We start from the raw sequence: 20,328 nt of genomic DNA, 5'->3' as shown, positions 1-20,328 counted from the left end.
GGACACCAATTCTGTGTTTGATAAAGAAAGTGGTGATGTTTCTGTTCCTGTATAAAGGTGCTGCTCAGTTTGGGCTATATCAGACTGATATATGAGATGGGATCAACATCCGAGACATGTTGAGTGTTTGAGACGTGGCTAGCTTCATCCATCTCCAGGCAAAACTTCAGGGTGTTATTTCTGGGAAACCTGTTTGTAATCAGTGCTGGGTGTGACTGTAAGACTATATGAGTTCTGACAGGATGGAATAACTTAATAGCTTGGATGTTATTTGTCTGAATGACTCAGTCCTTTGTTCGTGGCTGAAGGACAAGTGTTTTACATCCTGCAGACTTCCCAGCTTCCTGCCTCATTGTTATAACTTGCATCCTCTTTGACCGGAAATAATAACTCATGCACGATGTCTGTTTTCATTTCAGATGTGCTGCAGGATACAGTGGAAAACCCCTGCTGGGACAGAGATGCACTGTTGGCAACAACGAAGTCAATGGTGCAAACCAATTCAGGAACATTTTCTTTTTCATTTTCTTTAACGAGTCAAGAGTTTAAACAGCTCTACTTCCTGTTCCAGGTAACTGCTATAACTGCGACCAGAGAGGAAGGGAGAGCTGCAATGGGGGCGTGTGCCGCTGCAAGGTGAGCGAACACAACAACGTTCTTCACCTTCTGTATCCTCCCTCAGATGCAGCCTCTGATGGACTGAGCGTATTTCATGTCTTGTGATGCAGATGAACGTTGAAGGCTCGTCCTGCTCCACCTGCAAGCCTGGAACCTTCCACCTAAGCGCTGACCACAAAGACGGCTGCCTGTCCTGTTTCTGCATGGGTGTCACTCAGCAGTGCTCCAGCTCCACCCACTACAGAGACCTGGTAATGGCACAGTGACAGGGCAAAAGTGCAATGGTTCATAAGTTGAAGTAAGGTTTGCATCAGATAAACGACTGTGGTGCAGCAAAGATCCTATCTGCAAGAGCGTTACACATTCATTTCAGAGCGACCACATGCAGCTTTAAATGCATCCAAACAGTGAGCACCTCCTTGAGAGAGAACCCAAATTGCATGAGTTACTTGGGTCCTTGAATCCTTGAAGGCATTGTTTCCTGCCTTTAAAAAAGTGTGACAAAAATGACCCGTGATCTATGACTCAAATTACATCATGTCTGATCTTTAAATCGAAGAGAATCGGGTCTGTGGATACCTTTAAAGCTCCTTGAATATGATGTTTAAGGAAGTGCTGGGACCCTGAGAGGTGTGCAACCTCTATCAGGTCACAGAAAGAAGGGCTGAGAATGTGGCTCACAGCTTAATCTACTTGTAGAGTGACAAGAAAAGCTAAGCACACTCATATCAAGACAAAAGACACCACTTCAGCATCCTATCTTATAAGGCTGCAAAGATAGCTTAGAATCCACAATATGTATATCTGAGTTGATCCACCATCTTTGTAACACCTCATCAGCCCAAAACTATTCAAGTGTAAACTTAGGGGAAGGAAGGACTGATGTCTAGTTTATGTTTGCCTCATCAGTCAGACGCCATGCCAATTAAAAATGCTGCGGTAAATGTTTCACTTAATCCTTAAACTCCTGTTTCTTCATCCGTGTTTTCCTGCAGGTGTCCACAGTCTTTACTCCAGGAAACTTCCAGGGCTTCGCTCTGGTGAACCGTCAGCGCACCAGCCGCATCTCCACCGGCTTCACCGTGGAGGTCTCTAACGAGGGAACCCAGCTGTCCTACACCAACTTCGACTACCTGGGCCAGGAGCCGCACTACTGGCAGCTCCCCGACGTCTACCAGGGGGACAAGGTGAGTTCATGCAGGGGATAAACCAGTGGAGTAACCCCTCAGAGCTGGAACCTGCAGACCACTCTCTGCTCTAATCTGTCCTTTCAAGCTTCAGCAACTTCTCTGCCTCCGTTTCCACTCATCCTCTTAACTCAGGGTAAAAAGCCATGAAAGACTTAATGACCCGAGTGATCACTTGCATTATTCTGCCCTTACTGGAATGTAGAAGCGACTCTCTGCAGATATTTAACAGAGTCTTTAATAAACCCAGAGACAGCAGACACCTTTAGGATGTTTATCTGAGGGTCTTTAGAGTAACACTGAACACATGTTCATTAATCTTTGAACACAACAAAATACAAGAAAACATGAGAGTTCATTGCATTACAGACAGCTGACCAACCGTTAGCATTAATGCTAACTTAACATTGGAAACGCCAATGACAAGCTAACGTGATTAGCATTGATATTATTGGACATTTCCACACATATTCAACAGCTGTTTTCAGTAACTGTTGCAGGAATTACAGATGTGTGTGCTTCAGGGTTCAGCAGCGAATATATATGAATATATGGACAAACAGGCAACACTCTGCTGCCTCTCTTAAAGGGGCAACACTTGTATAACACATCCCTCTGTCTCTCTGTGTTCTCCTGGTTCTCCCTGCAGAAAGACTCTTTCTCTGCTCGCAGCAAACGAGCAGAACAGGTACAGTTTGTCCTGTTGGAGTTCAGTTTCTGTTGGAAGCTGTTTGGCATGTTAGTGATTGCTCCTCCTGAGGCTTTCTGAACATGATGCATGTTTGGGAGGGGAGGAGAGAGGCGTTGTTATTAATGGTGATAAAGAAAACATTCAAAATAAGCTGATTGTGGAGAATTTATGTTACTGGGATAACTGTGAATATCCAAACCACAGAGACTTTTAAAAACAGCCTGAAAGAAAGACTTTTAAAATGTATTTATCCTTTATTTCTGCAGGCTGGCTTTATTACACAGACAGGAGCATGATACTGGGCATTTACTATACTAGAAAGACATACATCTTTTCTTACAGACATACATCCATATACTATGCTGTCTGTGTCACCATTCAAATATATGATTTTAAACTACATGCTAGGTTAAGCTAGCCAGGGAGTTTAAGCAACATTTTGATTACTATCCAGATGATACTGTGAGTTATGTTGGCCACATTCATCCTGACATGCTTCGTGCATGTCCCTGAATCCTGGACACAGATCCTGTTTTCAGTTTGAACCGTGTGACAGCGTGCTGATGCTGCACCAGCTGCAGCCTCTTACTGTTAGGATCTCACGGCCGTGCACATTGCTTTCTGCGTGGCCTCACAGCAGCCATGTGGAGAGATCCATCACTGATGGTCCATTTAATAACTTCATACCGGTTAACGGTGCTGCAACAACACGGCCACTGCTCGGCCAAATACCGAGAGCCCAGTGATAGGGAAGGGGATCAAAGGCTGGTTCATGCACCTCAACAGAGACTCATCTGAGAGGAGGGGGGGCCTCATCATAGAGCTATATCCAGCAGAGCTGCTCAGGTATCTGCTCTAGAGTAGATGTTGATAACCAGCAGGTTCATTAAAGCAGGAAACCGGTTAGAGTAGTGGTTTTCAACTGGTCAAGCCTCTGGACCAGTTTGGAACCACTGGGTTAGAGGACAGGGTGCTGATGAATGCAAACGGGGCTCCTGCAGGTTCTTTAAAAAGTCTTAACGAGGTCCAAAGATAGTCTCAATCGGTGTTACAATGTCTGAAATCAATCTTTAAAATGTCATCAAATTGCTCAGATGTTATGTAGGCTTGGATAAATATTTGTTTGTAAAATCTCAAAAATATTAGTAACATCTCTTTATCTTAATCATTTACCAAGTTTCTCTCAAAGACATAGATTGCAGGATAATAATACCAATCCCAGAATGCAGAATATTCTTTAAATTAAAAGTACAAAGGAAGGGATATTCACCCCTGAGACTCCTAGTTGGTATCTTCCACTGTTAAGAGATGTTATGCCGCCCAATAGAGAGACCTGTCAGAGAGGAGGAGGGACAGATCCAGATCCAGCAGAGCTGCTCAGGTATCTGCTCTAAGCATCCTGCAGATACAGTGAGACACTCCCTGATGCCCGCTCACTGGGAGCTAATAGTGTGAGAGTTTGTGGACTTCGATGAAGACAGGAAGCATGGGGGTTCAGCGTGGAGTGATGCCGGGTCACTGAGCATGTTGTGAGCATGAGTGTGAAGCTCTGAGAGGAGAGACTCTGCTCTCAGCTGTTGGTTTATTGGTATAGAACAGATGTGCTGTGCAGCTCATGGAAGCATCGTAAGCATGACTCAGCATGTTAGCTATCATACTGTAAACATAGAGTTTGACTCTATGAGCCTCAAATATTACGATTTATCTGTGATACGATATGTTACAATACGATTTATTAACAATACAACACAGAATACAATATGAGACAACGTGATAAGGTACGACACGTTACGCTACACTACGCTACGACACTACGACACACTACGCTACACTACGCTACGACACACTACGCTACACTACGCTACGACACTACGACACACTACGCTACACTACGCTACACTACGCTACGACACATTACGCTACACTACACTACGACACACTACGCTACACTACGCTACGACACATTACGCTACACTACACTACGACACACTACGCTACACTACGCTACGACACATTACGCTACACTACGCTACACTACGCTACGACACATTACGCTACACTACGCTACACTACGCTACGACACATTACGCTACACTACGCTACGACACACTACGCTACACTACGCTACACTACGCTACGACACACTACGCTACGACACATTACGCTACACTACGCTACCACACACTACGCTACACTACACTACGCTACGTCACATTACGCTACACTCGCTACGACACACTACGCTACACTACGCTACGACACACTACGACACACTACGACACACTACGCTACGTCACATTACGCTACATTCGCTACGACACACTACGCTACACTACGCTACGACACACTACGCTACACTACGCTACCACACACTACGCTACACTACGCTACCACACACTACGACACACTACACTACACTACGCTACACTACGCTACGACACATTACGCTACACTACGCTACACTACGCTACGACACATTACGCTACACTACGCTACGACACACTACGCTACACTACGCTACACTACGCTACGACACACTACGCTACGACACATTACGTTACACTACGCTACACTACGCTACGACACATTACGCTACACTACGCTACACTACGCTACGACACACTACGCTACACTACGCTACACTACGCTACACTACGCTACGACACACTACGCTACGACACATTACGCTACACTACGCTACCACACACTACGCTACACTACGCTACGTCACATTACGCTACACTCGCTACGACACACTACGCTACACTACGCTACGACACACTACGACACACTACGACACACTACGCTACATTCGCTACGACACACTACGCTACACTACGCTACGACACACTACGCTACACTACGCTACGACACATTACGCTACACTACGCTACGACACACTACGCTACACTACACTACGCTACGTCACATTACGCTACACTCGCTACGACACACTACGCTACACTACGCTACGACACACTACGACACACTACGTCACATTACGCTACATTCGCTACGACACACTACGCTACACTACGCTACGACACACTACGCTACACTACGCTACGACACATTACGCTACACTACGCTACGACACACTACGCTACACTACGCTACCACACACTACGACACACTACACTACACTACGCTACGTCACATTACGCTACACTCGCTACGACACACTACGCTACACTACGCTACGACACACTACGACACACTACGCTACGTCACATTACGCTACACTCGCTACGACACACTACGCTACGACACACTACGCTACACTACGCTACGACACACTACGCTACACTACGCTACGACACATTACGCTACGACACATTACGCTACGACACATTACGCTACGACACATTACGCTACGACACATTACGCTACGACACATTACGCTACGACACATTACGCTACACTACGCTACGACACCTTACGACACACTACACTACGACACACTACACTACGCTACGACACATTACGCTACACTACGCTACGACACATTACGCTACGACACATTACGCTACGACACATTACGCTACACTACGCTACGACACCTTATGACACACTACACTACGACACACTACACTACACTATGCTACGACACATTACACTACGACACACTACACTACACTACGCTATGACACATTACGCTACGACACACTACACTACACTACATTACGCTACACTACGCTACGACACCTTACGCTACACTACGCTACACTACGCTACGACACCTTACGACACACTACACTACGACACATTACGCTACACTACGCTACGACACATTACGCTACACTACGCTACGACACATTACGCTACACTACGACACATTACACTACATTATGACACATTACGACACACTACGACACACTATGCTACGACACATTACGCTACACTACGACACACTATGCTACGACACATTACGCTACGCTACGACACACTATGCTACGACACATTACGCTACACTACGCTACGACACCTTACGCTACACTACGCTACGACACACTATGCTACGACACATTACGCTACGCTACGACACACTATGCTACGACACCTTACGCTACACTACGCTACGACACATTACGCTACACTACGCTACGACACATTACGCTACACTACGCTACGACACATTACGCTACACTACGACACACTATGCTACGACACATTACGCTACACTACGCTACGACACATTACGCTACACTACGACACACTATGCTACGACACATTACGCTACGCTACGACACACTATGCTACGACACCTTACGCTACACTACGCTACGACACATTACGCTACACTACGCTACGACACATTACGCTACACTACGCTACGACACATTACGCTACACTACGCTACGACACCTTACGACACACTACACTACGACACACTACACTACACTACGCTACGACACATTACGCTACACTACGCTACGACACATCACGCTACGCTACGACACATTACGCTACACTACGACACATTACGCTACACTACGACACATTACACTACGACACATTACGCTACACTACGCTACGACACATTACGCTACACTACGCTACGACACCTTACGACACACTACACTACGACACACTACACTACGACACATTACGCTACACTACGACACACTACGACACATTACGCTACACTACGCTACGACACATTACGCTACACTACACTACGACACACTACACTACACTACGCTACGACACATTACGCTACACTACGCTACGACACATTACGCTACACTACGACACATTACGCTACACTACGACACATTACACTACGACACATTACGCTACACTACGCTACGACACATTACGCTACACTACGCTACGACACCTTACGACACACTACACTACGACACACTACACTACACTACACTACGACACATTACGCTACACTACGACACACTACGACACATTACGCTACACTACGACACACTACGACACACTACACTACACTACGACACATTACGCTACACTACGACACACTACGACACATTACGCTACACTACGACACACTACGACACATTACGCTACACTACACTACGACACATTACGCTACACTACGCTACGACACATTACGCTACACTACGACACATTACGCTACACTACGCTACGACACATTACGACACATTACGCTACACTACGCTACGACACATTACCCTACACTACGCTACGACACATTACGCTACACTACGCTACGACACATTACGCTACACTACGACACATTACACTACGACACATTACGCTACACTACGACACATTACGACACATTACGCTACACTACACTACGACACATTACGACACATTACGCTACACTACACTACGACACATTACGACACATTACGACACATTACGCTACACTATGCTACGACACATTACGCTACACTATGCTACGACACCTTACGCTACGCTACGACACATTACGCTACACTACGCTACGACACACTACGCTACGACACCTTACGACACACTACACTACGACACACTACACTACACTACGCTACGACACATTACGCTACACTACGACACATTACGCTACACTACGACACATTACGCTACACTACATTACGACACATTACGACACACTACACTACGACACATTACGACACCTTACGACACATTACACTACACTACGACACATTACGAGACCTTACGACACACTACGACACACTATGCTACGACACATTACGCTACACTACGCTACGACACACTACGCTACGACACCTTACGACACACTACACTACGACACACTACACTACACTACGCTACGACACATTACGCTACACTACGACACATTACGCTACACTACGACACATTACGCTACACTACATTACGACACATTACGACACACTACACTACGACACATTACGACACCTTACGACACATTACACTACACTACGACACATTACGAGACCTTACGACACCTTACGACACCTTACGACACATTACGCTACACTACGACACACTACGACACATTACGACACATTACGCTACACTACACTACGACACATTACGACACATTACGACACATTACGCTACACTACACTACGACACATTACGACACATTACGACGATTACGACACACTACGACACACTATGCTACGACACATTACGCTACACTACGCTACGACACCTTACGCTACGCTACGACACACTATGCTACGACACACTATGCTACGACACATTACGCTACACTACGCTACGACACCTTACGCTACGCTACGACACACTATGCTACGACACACTATGCTACGACACATTACGCTACACTACGCTACGACACACTACGCTACGACACCTTACGACACACTACACTACGACACACTACACTACACTACGCTACGACACATTACGCTACACTACGACACATTACGCTACACTACATTACGACACACTACACTACGACACATTACGACACCTTACGACACATTACGCTACACTACGACACACTACGACACATTACGACACATTACGCTACGACACATTACGACACATTACGACACATTACGCTACATTACGCTACACTACGACACACTACGACACATTACGACACATTACGCTACACTACGACACACTACGACACATTACGACACACTACGCTACACTACGACACACTACGACACATTACGACACACTACGCTACGACAGATTACGCTACATTACGACACATTACGCTACACTACGACACACTACGACACATTACGACACATTACGCTACACTACGACACACTACGACACATTACGACACACTACGCTACACTACGACACATTACGACACACTACGCTACGACAGATTACGCTACATTACGACACATTACGCTACATTACGACAGATTACGCTACACTACGACACACTACGCTACGACAGATTACGCTACACTACGACACATTACGACACATTGCGATACCATACATTAATTGAAGTATAAATGTAAAACTTTGAGTAAAGTGGTTGAATCTCAGTTCATCTGCTTTACCATGCAGCTCTTTCTGTAGACTTTTTATTTTTTGGAACGAACATGCTACATTTTAAGATAGTTATCCAGATATTAAACGACCCAAACAGGATCTAAGATAACGGTCATATCTCCGGACCCAACGTGTACTCACTCTGCCTCTAACCTCGTCTGGTGTGGATCTGAAACTTGTCTTCGTCACTGTCTCTGTCTCCTGGTTGAATATCTTTGCCCCCCCCCCCGCCAGGGAGCAGTCAGAAAACTGGACGAGGAGGTGTGGGCTCTTTTCTCTAACTTCTCCAGCAAACGAGCTGCCCCCCCTCCCTTCTTCCCTCCTTCCAAAGCCTCCTCATCTTCTTCAAAATCCTCCTCTTCCTCCTCCTCCTCCTCCTCTCGGTGGTCTTTGCGACACCTGAGCCCCCCTCCTCCCCCGTCCGGTATCTCCTCTTCTGTCAGACCCACCAGAGCGCAGCCCCCCCCCCACCTGCAGGTACAGTGAGAGATTGAAACACCTCGAGGAGGCTTCCTGTTGGGGGGTCATGTTGGTAACCTGTTGTGTTGGTTAACAGAGGAAGAGCCCAGCGAACCCCACCAGAGTGTCTGCAGACGGACAGAAGGTAGAGGGGGGGGGGCATGACTCGCCTCTGAATGCTTTATTAGAGCGGGACGGTCCAGATATTTAATCTACCCCCCGGGATCACAAATGAGTCCTTTTCCCCGTTTCATTTGGCAATAACTTTGGTTGTGTTTCTGCAAACGGCATGAAGGCTATTTATGGACTCCATTTCTCCAGGGTCTTTACCTCACTGTGTGAACACTGACTACCCTAATTGACCGATGAGGACAAACATGTACACTGCCAAAAACTTTGATAAAAGCATTATACGCAAAATATTCTTCTGGGTTCAATCTTTGAAGGAACTTCAGTCCTTTTGAAAAATACCAAATATTAAACCACATTATTTTGAACACATGAACTCTCTGCTCTTCATGAGAAAAACACAGATCTGGGGACTGTTTTATCGACAACATGGATTTTGTGCATTATTAGTTGTAGAGTCACATTTAAAATGTACCACCCTGATTAGTCTTTCAATATGATGTATTTATCAGAGTGTTTGGCAGTAGACATTCTAGTCATTTTGAACGATACCGGAGGGTTGAGATTATTTTGACTGGTACTGCAGTTGTGTTGTGATGCTGGGGGTTTAATATGAGCATGGTGTGATCTCTTTCAGAGGGTCTGGAGGATATTCCCTGCAGCTCCACAATACTTCACTCACATATTGAACCATATTCAGCACGTTTCTATAACATGCTGATTAACTGTGCAGCGCTATACATTAATTCAGTTTCTGATGGTCACGCTTTCAAAGTGAAGGAACACCAGCTGGTCTCACTGGGTCCAGCTGGTTGATGGTTACCTCAGAAACTCATCAGAGCAGCAAGCAGGAGAGAGAACTGCAGTTACTCCTGCAGACTCTTTAAACTTCTTAACGAGGTCGAGAAAAACTCTTAATTGGTGTTGTCTGTAATCAACATTGCAGGTGCATCACAACACTGAGATGGTATTTAGGAGTGCATGAATATGTGTTTGTTTTGGAAACTTAAAAATGATCCGTATCATTTCTTTATTTTACTACCAAAGGATGATCAATCAAAGCCCCTAGTCCATTCAAATCTGGACTGCTGTGATCCAGATCCAGATGCAGATCCAGCTGCAGAGAGGGTGCATGCTTTCATTTTAATATAGAAAACCCTTTACTCTATCTCTGTGTGACGCTTGTCGTACTTTACTCTGCATCCTGCTCCTCATTTCTTCTCGCTGCCTCTTCATCTTCCTCCACCTCCTCGTCCTCCTCCTCCTCTTCCTCTCAGTGGTCTCTGGTCTTCAGTGGTTTCAGCTCTCAGGATGATCCTCTCTACTGGCAGCTGCCGGAGCTCTACACCGGGGAGAAGGTAACTCAGACAGACCCTCAACCCCACCGGCACGAGAGAGTTCTCCTCTTCATCCTCCTCTCCTCATGTCCTTAATTCCCCATTACCTGAAACGTGTCCCCCCCCTCAAATTGTCCCCTTCCTGTTGGACACTAAGTAAGTTGAGGCTGGTTCCAGTTAACGAGACGGGAGCCAGTTATTTGTTTTTAACTGCAGCTGAGTGTCTTTGAGAAACCCTGATCCACATGTCCTACCTGTCTGTGGACGGTTCGTACCCACACCTGAAATATATCATCTAAATAAAGCAGCAGGCGCTAGGAGAGGTGGGGAATACTCCCTCTGTGTTTCTCTGAGGAGGATCTGCTTCATTTGGTGTGATCGTCCTACAGTCTCCTGTCCTCGAATCTAACATCTGTCTCCCGTTGTCTCAGGTGGGCTCTTACGGAGGGAAGCTGAAATACACCGTCTCCTACGTGGCGGGACCCCGGGGAACGCTGATTGACGACGGAGACGTTCAGATTATCGTGAGTATACTGTCTGTCATTTTACTGTGAGGCAGTCATTGACCTCCGCTGTGAGGCATTCACTGACCTGTCCTCCTGCAGGGAAACGACATCACTCTGGTGGCCCGGCAGCCGTGGCCCCGGAGGGCGGGGGGCAGCAGAGAGACGCAGCGCTTCGAGGTCACCTTCACTGAGGTCAGAGATACACCGACACGTCATTAAACACATCCTCCTGCCTGCTGCATGAGGTAACACCCCCCCCCCCCCCCCCAGGATAACTGGCGCCGCCCTGACGGGATGCCGGCAACCCGGGAGCACCTGCTGATGGTTCTGGCCGATCTGGACGACGTGCTGATCCGGGCGTCGTTCTCCAGCGAGATGATCTCCTCCAGCCTATCAGAGCTCAGCATGGACGTCTCCGTGCCCAACTACAGCGGGCTGCAGCGCAGCCTGGGGGTGGAGCAGTGCCTCTGCCCCCCCGCCTACCAGGGCCTGTCCTGCCAGGTACATCACACTGTAATCTGTTACTGTCATACTGCAGGTAATCTGTTACTGCAGGTAATCTGTTACTGCAGGTAATCTGTTCCTGTCATACTGCAGGTAATCTGTTACTGTCATACTGCAGGTAATCTGTTACTGCAGGTAATCTGTTACTGCAGGTAATCTGTTACTGCAGGTAATCTGTTACTGTCATACTGCAGGTAATCTGTTACTGCAGGTAATCTGTTACTGTCATACTGCAGGTAATCTGTTACTGCAGGTAATCTGTTACTGTCATACTGCAGGTAATCTGTTACTGCAGGTAATCTGTTACTGTCATACTGCAGGTAATCTGTTACTGCAGGTAATCTGTTACTGCAGGTAATCTGTTGCTGCAGGTAATCTGTTACTTCAGGTAATCTGTTACTGCAGGTAATCTGTTACTGTCATACTGCAGGTAATCTGTTACTGTCATACTGCAGGTAATCTGTTACTGTCATACTGCAGGTAATCTGTTGCTGCAGGTAATCTGTTACTGTCATACTGCAGGTAATCTGTTGCTGCAGGTAATCTGTGACTGCAGGTAATCTGTTACTGTCATACTGCAGGTAATCTGTTACTGTCATACTGCAGGTAATCTGTTACTGCAGGTAATCTGTTGCTGCAGGTAATCTGTTACTGTCATACTGCAGGTAATCTGTTACTTCAGGTAATCTGTTGCTGCAGGTAATCTGTTACTGTCATACTGCAGGTAATCTGTTACTTCAGGCAATCTGTTGCTGCAGGTAATCTGTTGCTGCAGGTAATCTGTTACTGCAGGTAATCTGTTACTGCAGGTAATCTGTTGCTGCAGGTAATCTGTTGCTGCAGGTAATCTGTTACTGCAGGTAATCTGTTACTGCAGGTAATCTGTTGCTGCAGGTAATCTGTTGCTGCAGGTAATCTGTTACTGCAGGTAATCTGTTACTGCAGGTAATCTGTTGCTGCAGGTAATCTGTTACTGCAGGTAATCTGTTGCTGCAGATGTTACGAAGTGTAAATTGCAACAGTTCCTAATCTCTTCATAGCTGTTGTGAGAATAATAATAATTTGTCTCCCCCTCCTCCCCCTCCCCCTGCAGGACTGTGCCCCCGGTTACACCCGGACAGGGGGGGGTCTGTACCTCGGTCACTGTGAGCTGTGTGAGTGTAACGGTCACTCCGACTCGTGCCACCCCGAGACCGGGATCTGCACGGTAACCCCCCCCTCATTAATCACATATCCAGATACATGTTAGACTACAGGTTTACTAACCATTCCCCCCCCCCCCCCGCAGACCTGCCTGCACAACACCCAGGGAGAGCTGTGTGAACAGTGCGCCCCCGGGTTCTTTGGAGACCCAACAGCCGGGACCCCCGAGGACTGCCAGGCCTGCGCGTGCCCCCACACCGACCCGGACCACCAGTGAGTGCAGCTGCTGCTTATAATACACATTATATATATATATACTGAGGCTGCTCTTCCCCCCAGGTTCTCCCCCACCTGTGAGAGTCTGGGTAACGGAGGGTACCAGTGCACCGCCTGCCAGCCGGGCTACACCGGGCAGTACTGCGAGCGGTGAGACCCCTTACTGCTTCCTCAGCTCTCTAGAATCCTTGCATGAACTGCAGCTGAACTTCCTGTTTGTCCTCAGCTGTGCTCAGGGCTACGTGGGGAACCCCCAGGACAGAGAGAGGTGTCGTCCGAACGATGGTGAGCCATCACTGCACGTCTTCTGTAAACGAGCCCATAGTGTTCTGTAGAGACATGATGTGTGCTGGGAGTATGTGTTTCACCAGGAAAACATCTGGGAGGTGTTTGCAGTAACAGCTGATTCACTCATAACAATGACCATCTTTTGACCAATGTGTACTTTAAAATAAACGCAGCCTCATTACAGATATCTTTTGAAAATCAGAAAAAAAATATTCCGAATTCTGAGAAGAAAACCTGTAGACGTGATTTCTGAAACCAAAAGTATTTTAGTAAAGTTGTTAAAAAGGAAACGAACGTTGCATCAGTGCAGCTTTGACATCCAGAGTCACTCAGTTAACCCTGAAGACTTGCCCCCCCCCAGCTGCTGCCTCTCTGGTGGTGAAGGTTTACCCCGAGAGGGTCCTCTCCTCTCAGGGGGGGTCGGTCACTCTGCGCTGCCAGGTCTCTGGTTCTCCTCCGCACTACTTCTTCTGGTCCAGAGAGGACGGCAGGTCCATCTCCCCCAGAGCCGACCGACGCAGACAAGGTGACACACTGCAGATACTACACACACACTACACACACACTACACACACACACACACACACACACTGCGCTTGTCTTCTCCTGTCCTATCACCTATTCCTTCAATACAAAGAATAAGTTGTGTAAAAATATTTCATCTTCATCACGTTTGTTGCAGATGAGGGAAAGTGAGCTGAAACGCGTCGTGCTGCAGAATGTGTGCATCATACAAAGGAAACATACTAACAACATGCTATCCTTTGTGTGTGTGTGTGTGTGTGTGTGTGTGTGTGTGTGTGTGTGTGTGTGTGTGTGTGTGTGTGTGTGTGTGTGTGTGTGTGTGTGTGTGTGTGTGTGTGTGTGTGTGTGTGTGTGTGTGTGTGTGTGTGTGTGTGTGTGTGTGTGTGTGTGTGTGTGTGTGTGTGTGTGTGTGCAGGAGCAGAGCTGTACTTTCCCAGCGTGCAGCCCAGTGACGGAGGCGTGTACGTGTGCACGTGCCGAGACGAGCGCAGCACCAACCGCAGCCGGGCGGAGATCGTGGTCACAAGTGAGCAGAACCCTCTGAGACTGAGACGGACCGGAACTATAATATGAAGCAGCGTCTCATCTCTGAGTCCGGACTTTAATCTCTGAGTCTGGACTTTAATCTCTGAGTCGGGACTTTAATCTCTGAGTCTGGACTTTAATCTCTGAGTCCGGACTTTAATCTCTGAGTCTGGACTTTAATCTCTGAGTCCGGACTTTAATCTCTGAGTCCGGACTTTAATCTCTGAGTCTGGACTTTAATCTCTGAGTCCGGACTTTAATCTCTGAGTCTGGACTTTAATCTCTGAGTCGGGACTTTAATCTCTGAGTCCGGACTTTAATCTCTGAGTCCGGACTTTAAGCTCTGAGTCCGGACTTTAATCTCTGAGTCTGGACTTAATCTCTGAGTCTGGACTTTAATCTCTGAGTCCGGACTTTAATCTCTGAGTCCGGACTTTAATCTCTGAGTCTGGACTTTAATCTCTGAGTCTGGACTTTAATCTCTGAGTCTGACTTTAATCTCTGAGTCCGGACTTTAATCTCTGAGTCCGGACTTTAATCTCTAAACTCATCCTTAGATTTAATCTCAGAGAATTATTGTTTTTCCTTCCGATTTCCAGAAAAAAAAATACTATTCTTTTAGAAGTAAACCAAAAAAACGTTTTCCCCAAATCTGACAAACTAATTCTCAGAATATCAATCTGTTTTAAACTTTCAGTAAAAACAATACTACGGAAACAAATAAAATCCAGTTTTTTTGGGAAAAGAAAAAATATTTTTGCTTCAGAAATTTAAGACAAAAGTCAGAATTCAGATTTTAACAAAGTGGGATTTCTCAGAGATGAATACAGTCTGAATCTCCCCAGGTGTCCCCTCCAAAGCCATCGAGGTGACCGTGGAGGAGCCTCAATCTCAGACCGTCAGGGTGGGGGCCACCGCCAGCTTCATCTGCACTGCCAAGAGCAAGGTAACACCGGGGTTCACTTCCTGAGGAGCACTCATCCTTAGTACTGCTAAAGCCTGAGTGGGTGGAGACTCATTTCCTCATAGACTTCCATACACCTCCCTGCTGCAGACCTTCACTGTGTTCTGTGGACCCTCGTACAATTTATAGCATGAAAAGCAGTGTTTACTCCCTGTGTGCATGCATCATCTAATTAGTCTTACCCCCCCACCCCAGTCTCCGGCCTACACCCTGGTTTGGACCCGTAAAGGGAACGGGAAGCTTCCTAACCGGGCGATGGACTTTAACGGGATCCTGACGGTGCAGAACGTGCAGCCGGAGGACGCCGGCGTCTACGTCTGCACCGGCTCCAACATGTTCGCCATGGACGAGGGCACCGCCATCCTCTACGTGCCAGGTTCGTGATCTACGGCACCGCATTACCCATCACCCTGCTCTGGCTCCCCCCCCCCCCCCCCCCCCGCTTCCATCTTGCAGTGGTGCATGCTTCTGTCTCACTGCTCTATGATCCTGCAGCTCCACACGCTTCTAACCGCTCTGCTGTGCAGCACGTATCAAACTCTGCTTCTTAACTCCTGTCCACGCATTTCCTGGACTTTATATGAAGAAATACAGCTTGTGGGTTTAGTCCAAACCGATGTCTCAGAACAGCTCTCCCACAGAACAGATGTGGGGTCAGATCTAAACCATGCGCTCTTGGGGTGATTTGCTCCTGCAGATTTCCCTCTTTATGATTTGGGCTAGATGAACCGGTGGTGGTGTGGTGGCTTCTTCATGGTTGCTGGAGGTTTTACTAGCAGGGTGTTAGCGCTGGGGTCTTTAGCTTTATACCCCCCCCCCCCCCCTCCCGCCGGAGCATAGTGATGGGAGGAGAATGGACGCCAGCATCAGACATTCAGAGAGGACTTTGCAGGAAGACCCAGACGGTGCTCCCAGTGACCCTGAGGCTGAAACACATTTCTGATCATTATATTTTCCCTCCGTTAGCGTCATCATGTATCCGCTGTTACTTCTTAGATTTATTCGGTAGAATATTTAACATCCGACTTGAAAATGCAAAAGGAGAGGGGAGTTTTTTATCCTTATTTTGTGAATAATAATCCTGTCTGTCTGTGATGGTGTTTCTATTCACACTCTCTTTTGTTTTTGGATTTTAATTGCCTGAAATGTAACCTGAATGTCTGCATTAAATCCAAAAGATATCAGACGTGTTTCATTCCGTGGGGATTGGCCATGAGAATGCCTTGCATGTGTTTTTATAAGAAAATATTTTTATATATCTTTTCACATTTACTTTATGACTGATTAAAATAAATCCAAAGGTGCTTCTGTAAAGATGTTGAGCCTCTGATGCACACCTGTCACCCTGTAATGTATTTATCTGAACTGTGAAAGTATTTTGTGATGAATTGATTAAAATAATGACAATGGAGCAAAGTGATTTTCTAGTTCATGGACCGGTTCATTTACATATTACATTATAGACATATCTGAGATAAAGTGAGGGTCACCACAAGCTGTATGTCGGCCTTCTAACCGCTGAGTATAAACTAGTCTGTGTTAAAGCTGCTTCCTGCTAATAACCTGCACGTCTCCTCTGCAGAACACTGTGTGTGTGTGTGTGTGTGTGTGTGTGTGTGTGTGTGTGTGTGTGTGTGTGTGTGTGTGTGTGTGTGTGTGTGTGTGTGTGTGTGTGTGTGTGTGTGTGTGTGTGTGTGTGTGTGTGTGTGTGTGTGTGTGTGTGTGTGTGTGTGTGTGTGTGTGTGTGTGTGTGTGTGTGTGTGTGTGTGTGTGTGTGTGTGTGTGTGTGTGTGTGTGTGTGTGTGTGTGTGTGTGTGTGTGTGTGTGTGCGTGCGTTGTTGTTTTTGAGTGTGAGATGCTTACAGACTAACCGCTGTTCCTCTCACCATGTGTTCTGACTCATGCACCAGGTGAGTGAGACAGGTGAGTGAGACAGGTGAGTGATGGTTTAGCTGTGAATTAAATGGCACCAACCAAGGACAAGGAATCCGTGATCAATAGGTAGAAGCTCTTTTCATTTGGGTTCAATAACATGTTCATTCCGCATATCGTTCACTGCGTCAGGTGAATTCCCCCGCTGTCCTCTGATTAAAGCAGCTTAAAGGTCTGTCTCGTGAGGTCTTAAGCACCCATCAGATGTTCATGCGAGACGTGATGTGCGTGACCCTCTGAACCCCAAAGACTGCACAGAGACAGTAAGTCAACGGGTGCTCACAGCAAAACTCCTCGGACCAAACATGCACAGAAAGGAGTCTAGTAATTGGAAAAACTAAATGTTCTGTGATGAAATTTGAAGTTAAATAAACAGCGATTTAATTCAGCTTGCAATATAATAACTGATATAGACTGTAGACGTTCCTGTGTCTGGGGCACCTCCTTGACATGTCAATAGTGTCTTTATCAGTAAGCTAGTCGTGGTGGTCGTGTGAAGTCCTCCTGCACATGCTCTCTGTGCGCTTGGTTTCAAAAAAGTAAGAGGACCTCCATCGAAATGTCTTGTGCACCCCTGCTCCATGGGACTTATAGACTATATAGACTCGACCAATGAGAAACGTTCTGCGCTTAAAGCCCGCCCCAAAGTTCTCAAATGTTCAGCAAATAAATAAAACCCCCTGAACAGGGACCCTTAAAGGTCCCCTATTATTCAAAATCCACTTTTGGGTTGTGGAACCATTAGCCAATAACCAACCAAGGTAGCCCCCCCCCCCCCGGATCTCCTCCCAGAGCATCATTGTGTTTTTTTTAAACCAATCAGCTCTCAGAGGGGGCGTGGCCAGCAGCAGCTCATTAGCATTTAAAGCTACAGACTCAGAATCAGCTCTTTAGGAACAGGGCTGAAACAGAGGGAGTTATGGGACAATGATCTGTTTGGTGTTTCAGCCAATCAGAGACAGGCTCTGGTTCAAATAATTCCCCTAGACCTTAACCAAGACCCCTGCGATGGAGACACAATGAGTTCCTTTAAGACAGCCTGGTTCCTGCGGGGCTCTAAGGAGCCTGAGGGAGCAGGTGAGTTGGTGCCAGTGTAATTCATGAAGCATGTTTGAAGCGTGTGTTTTGCAATCAATTGGACAAACCCATGGCAGCCCACAGTGGGAGATGTTCTGAAGGGAGGTAAACTGTCCCAGAAACCTGACCTCTCCCCATCCTCCCTTCCTCCCCCCCTCCAGAGGCCTCACAGACTCAGATGTTTTACACAGCCTATGAAATGTTTGAAGGACACGGGAAGCGTAAGTCCGCATGGGCATGGTTTCCTCTCTACGAAGACTCCCTTCCTCTTCCTCTCTCTGGGTCCTGCATGCTTCTTCTCCCTCAGCGTGGAAGTGGGTAGCGCCATGCACAAACAACGTCTGCAGGAAACTCCTCAAAAAACAGCAAGTCTGACGCTCTTTGTGGGCAAACATCTTCAGGAAGATTTGCTCTCAGGGATTCTGTTTCCTGGGGATGTTGTTTTGTTCATGAGCGTTACCGGCTCCTGGTCTGCTGGTCTGCTCCATCACTGCAGGGAAAAGATCCCCTCAGGGCAACTCCTCATGAATGTTGAGTTTAGATCCCATCAAAGCTCAGTCAGTGTTGTGCTGTCAATACGCGGGATAATGGAAGAGGATGTCCCTTTAAATACAAATGAATTATTACACATTCATTCTGTGAGGAATAAAACCTTGGATTACTCCATTCGGCGAATTGGTTTCACCCACTATGCTGAATTATGTTGTCCTTAGTTATTGCATTATTAATCACTAGAAATGTCCTCATAATGTCTCCACATTCAGAGACAAGAGATGTCCCTCCTTCCTCTTCTTCTTCCTCTTCTTCTGTCCTGTGAACAGCTGTTATCTGGGCTTCAAACATCATACTGTGCCTAACACATCCCATCTCACCCTAGTATCCTCAGACCTGATCCTGGACTAGCTTCAGTGTGTCGAACAGATGGAATTTAACTTTGAATTACTCAAATAAGTTTATCCCAATCAAGCAGTTAAGGATCAGATATGTTTGATATGTGATACTGCTGAGAAGATAACCCCACCTCTTATTCTGGCGACCAGTGGATCAGAGTTGGGACGATCGTTGCCCATTATTTGTAACTTTTCCTCAAGCTCCACATATGTGATTTAAGTGAAAACTACTGGATGGATGATGTTGAAAATGGGTACACACACTTGTGTCCCCTTCAGGATGGTTTATAAAAGCTTTGGCG

General features: G+C 46.7%; 1 protein-coding gene across 1 annotated transcript in view; it reads left to right on the top strand.

Moving 5' to 3' along the window:
* Positions 1-20,328, top strand: part of hspg2 (heparan sulfate proteoglycan 2) — a 94,174-nt gene that overhangs the window by 49,107 nt on the left and 24,739 nt on the right. The window contains 16 exon segments of the mRNA XM_063880366.1: positions 420-490; positions 572-636; positions 729-869; positions 1,614-1,805; positions 11,828-11,920; positions 12,002-12,094; positions 12,173-12,403; positions 13,500-13,613; positions 13,695-13,822; positions 13,889-13,975; positions 14,052-14,110; positions 14,475-14,639; positions 15,054-15,164; positions 16,009-16,109; positions 16,323-16,503; positions 19,298-19,357. Of these exon segments, the coding sequence (XP_063736436.1) occupies positions 420-490; positions 572-636; positions 729-869; positions 1,614-1,805; positions 11,828-11,920; positions 12,002-12,094; positions 12,173-12,403; positions 13,500-13,613; positions 13,695-13,822; positions 13,889-13,975; positions 14,052-14,110; positions 14,475-14,639; positions 15,054-15,164; positions 16,009-16,109; positions 16,323-16,503; positions 19,298-19,357 (1,892 nt within the window).

The sequence above is a fragment of the Eleginops maclovinus genome, chromosome 1 (genome assembly GCF_036324505.1).
Source record: "Eleginops maclovinus isolate JMC-PN-2008 ecotype Puerto Natales chromosome 1, JC_Emac_rtc_rv5, whole genome shotgun sequence".
NCBI classification, from domain to species: domain Eukaryota; kingdom Metazoa; phylum Chordata; class Actinopteri; order Perciformes; family Eleginopidae; genus Eleginops; species Eleginops maclovinus.
This window is presented reverse-complemented; position numbering and strand designations above follow the sequence as displayed.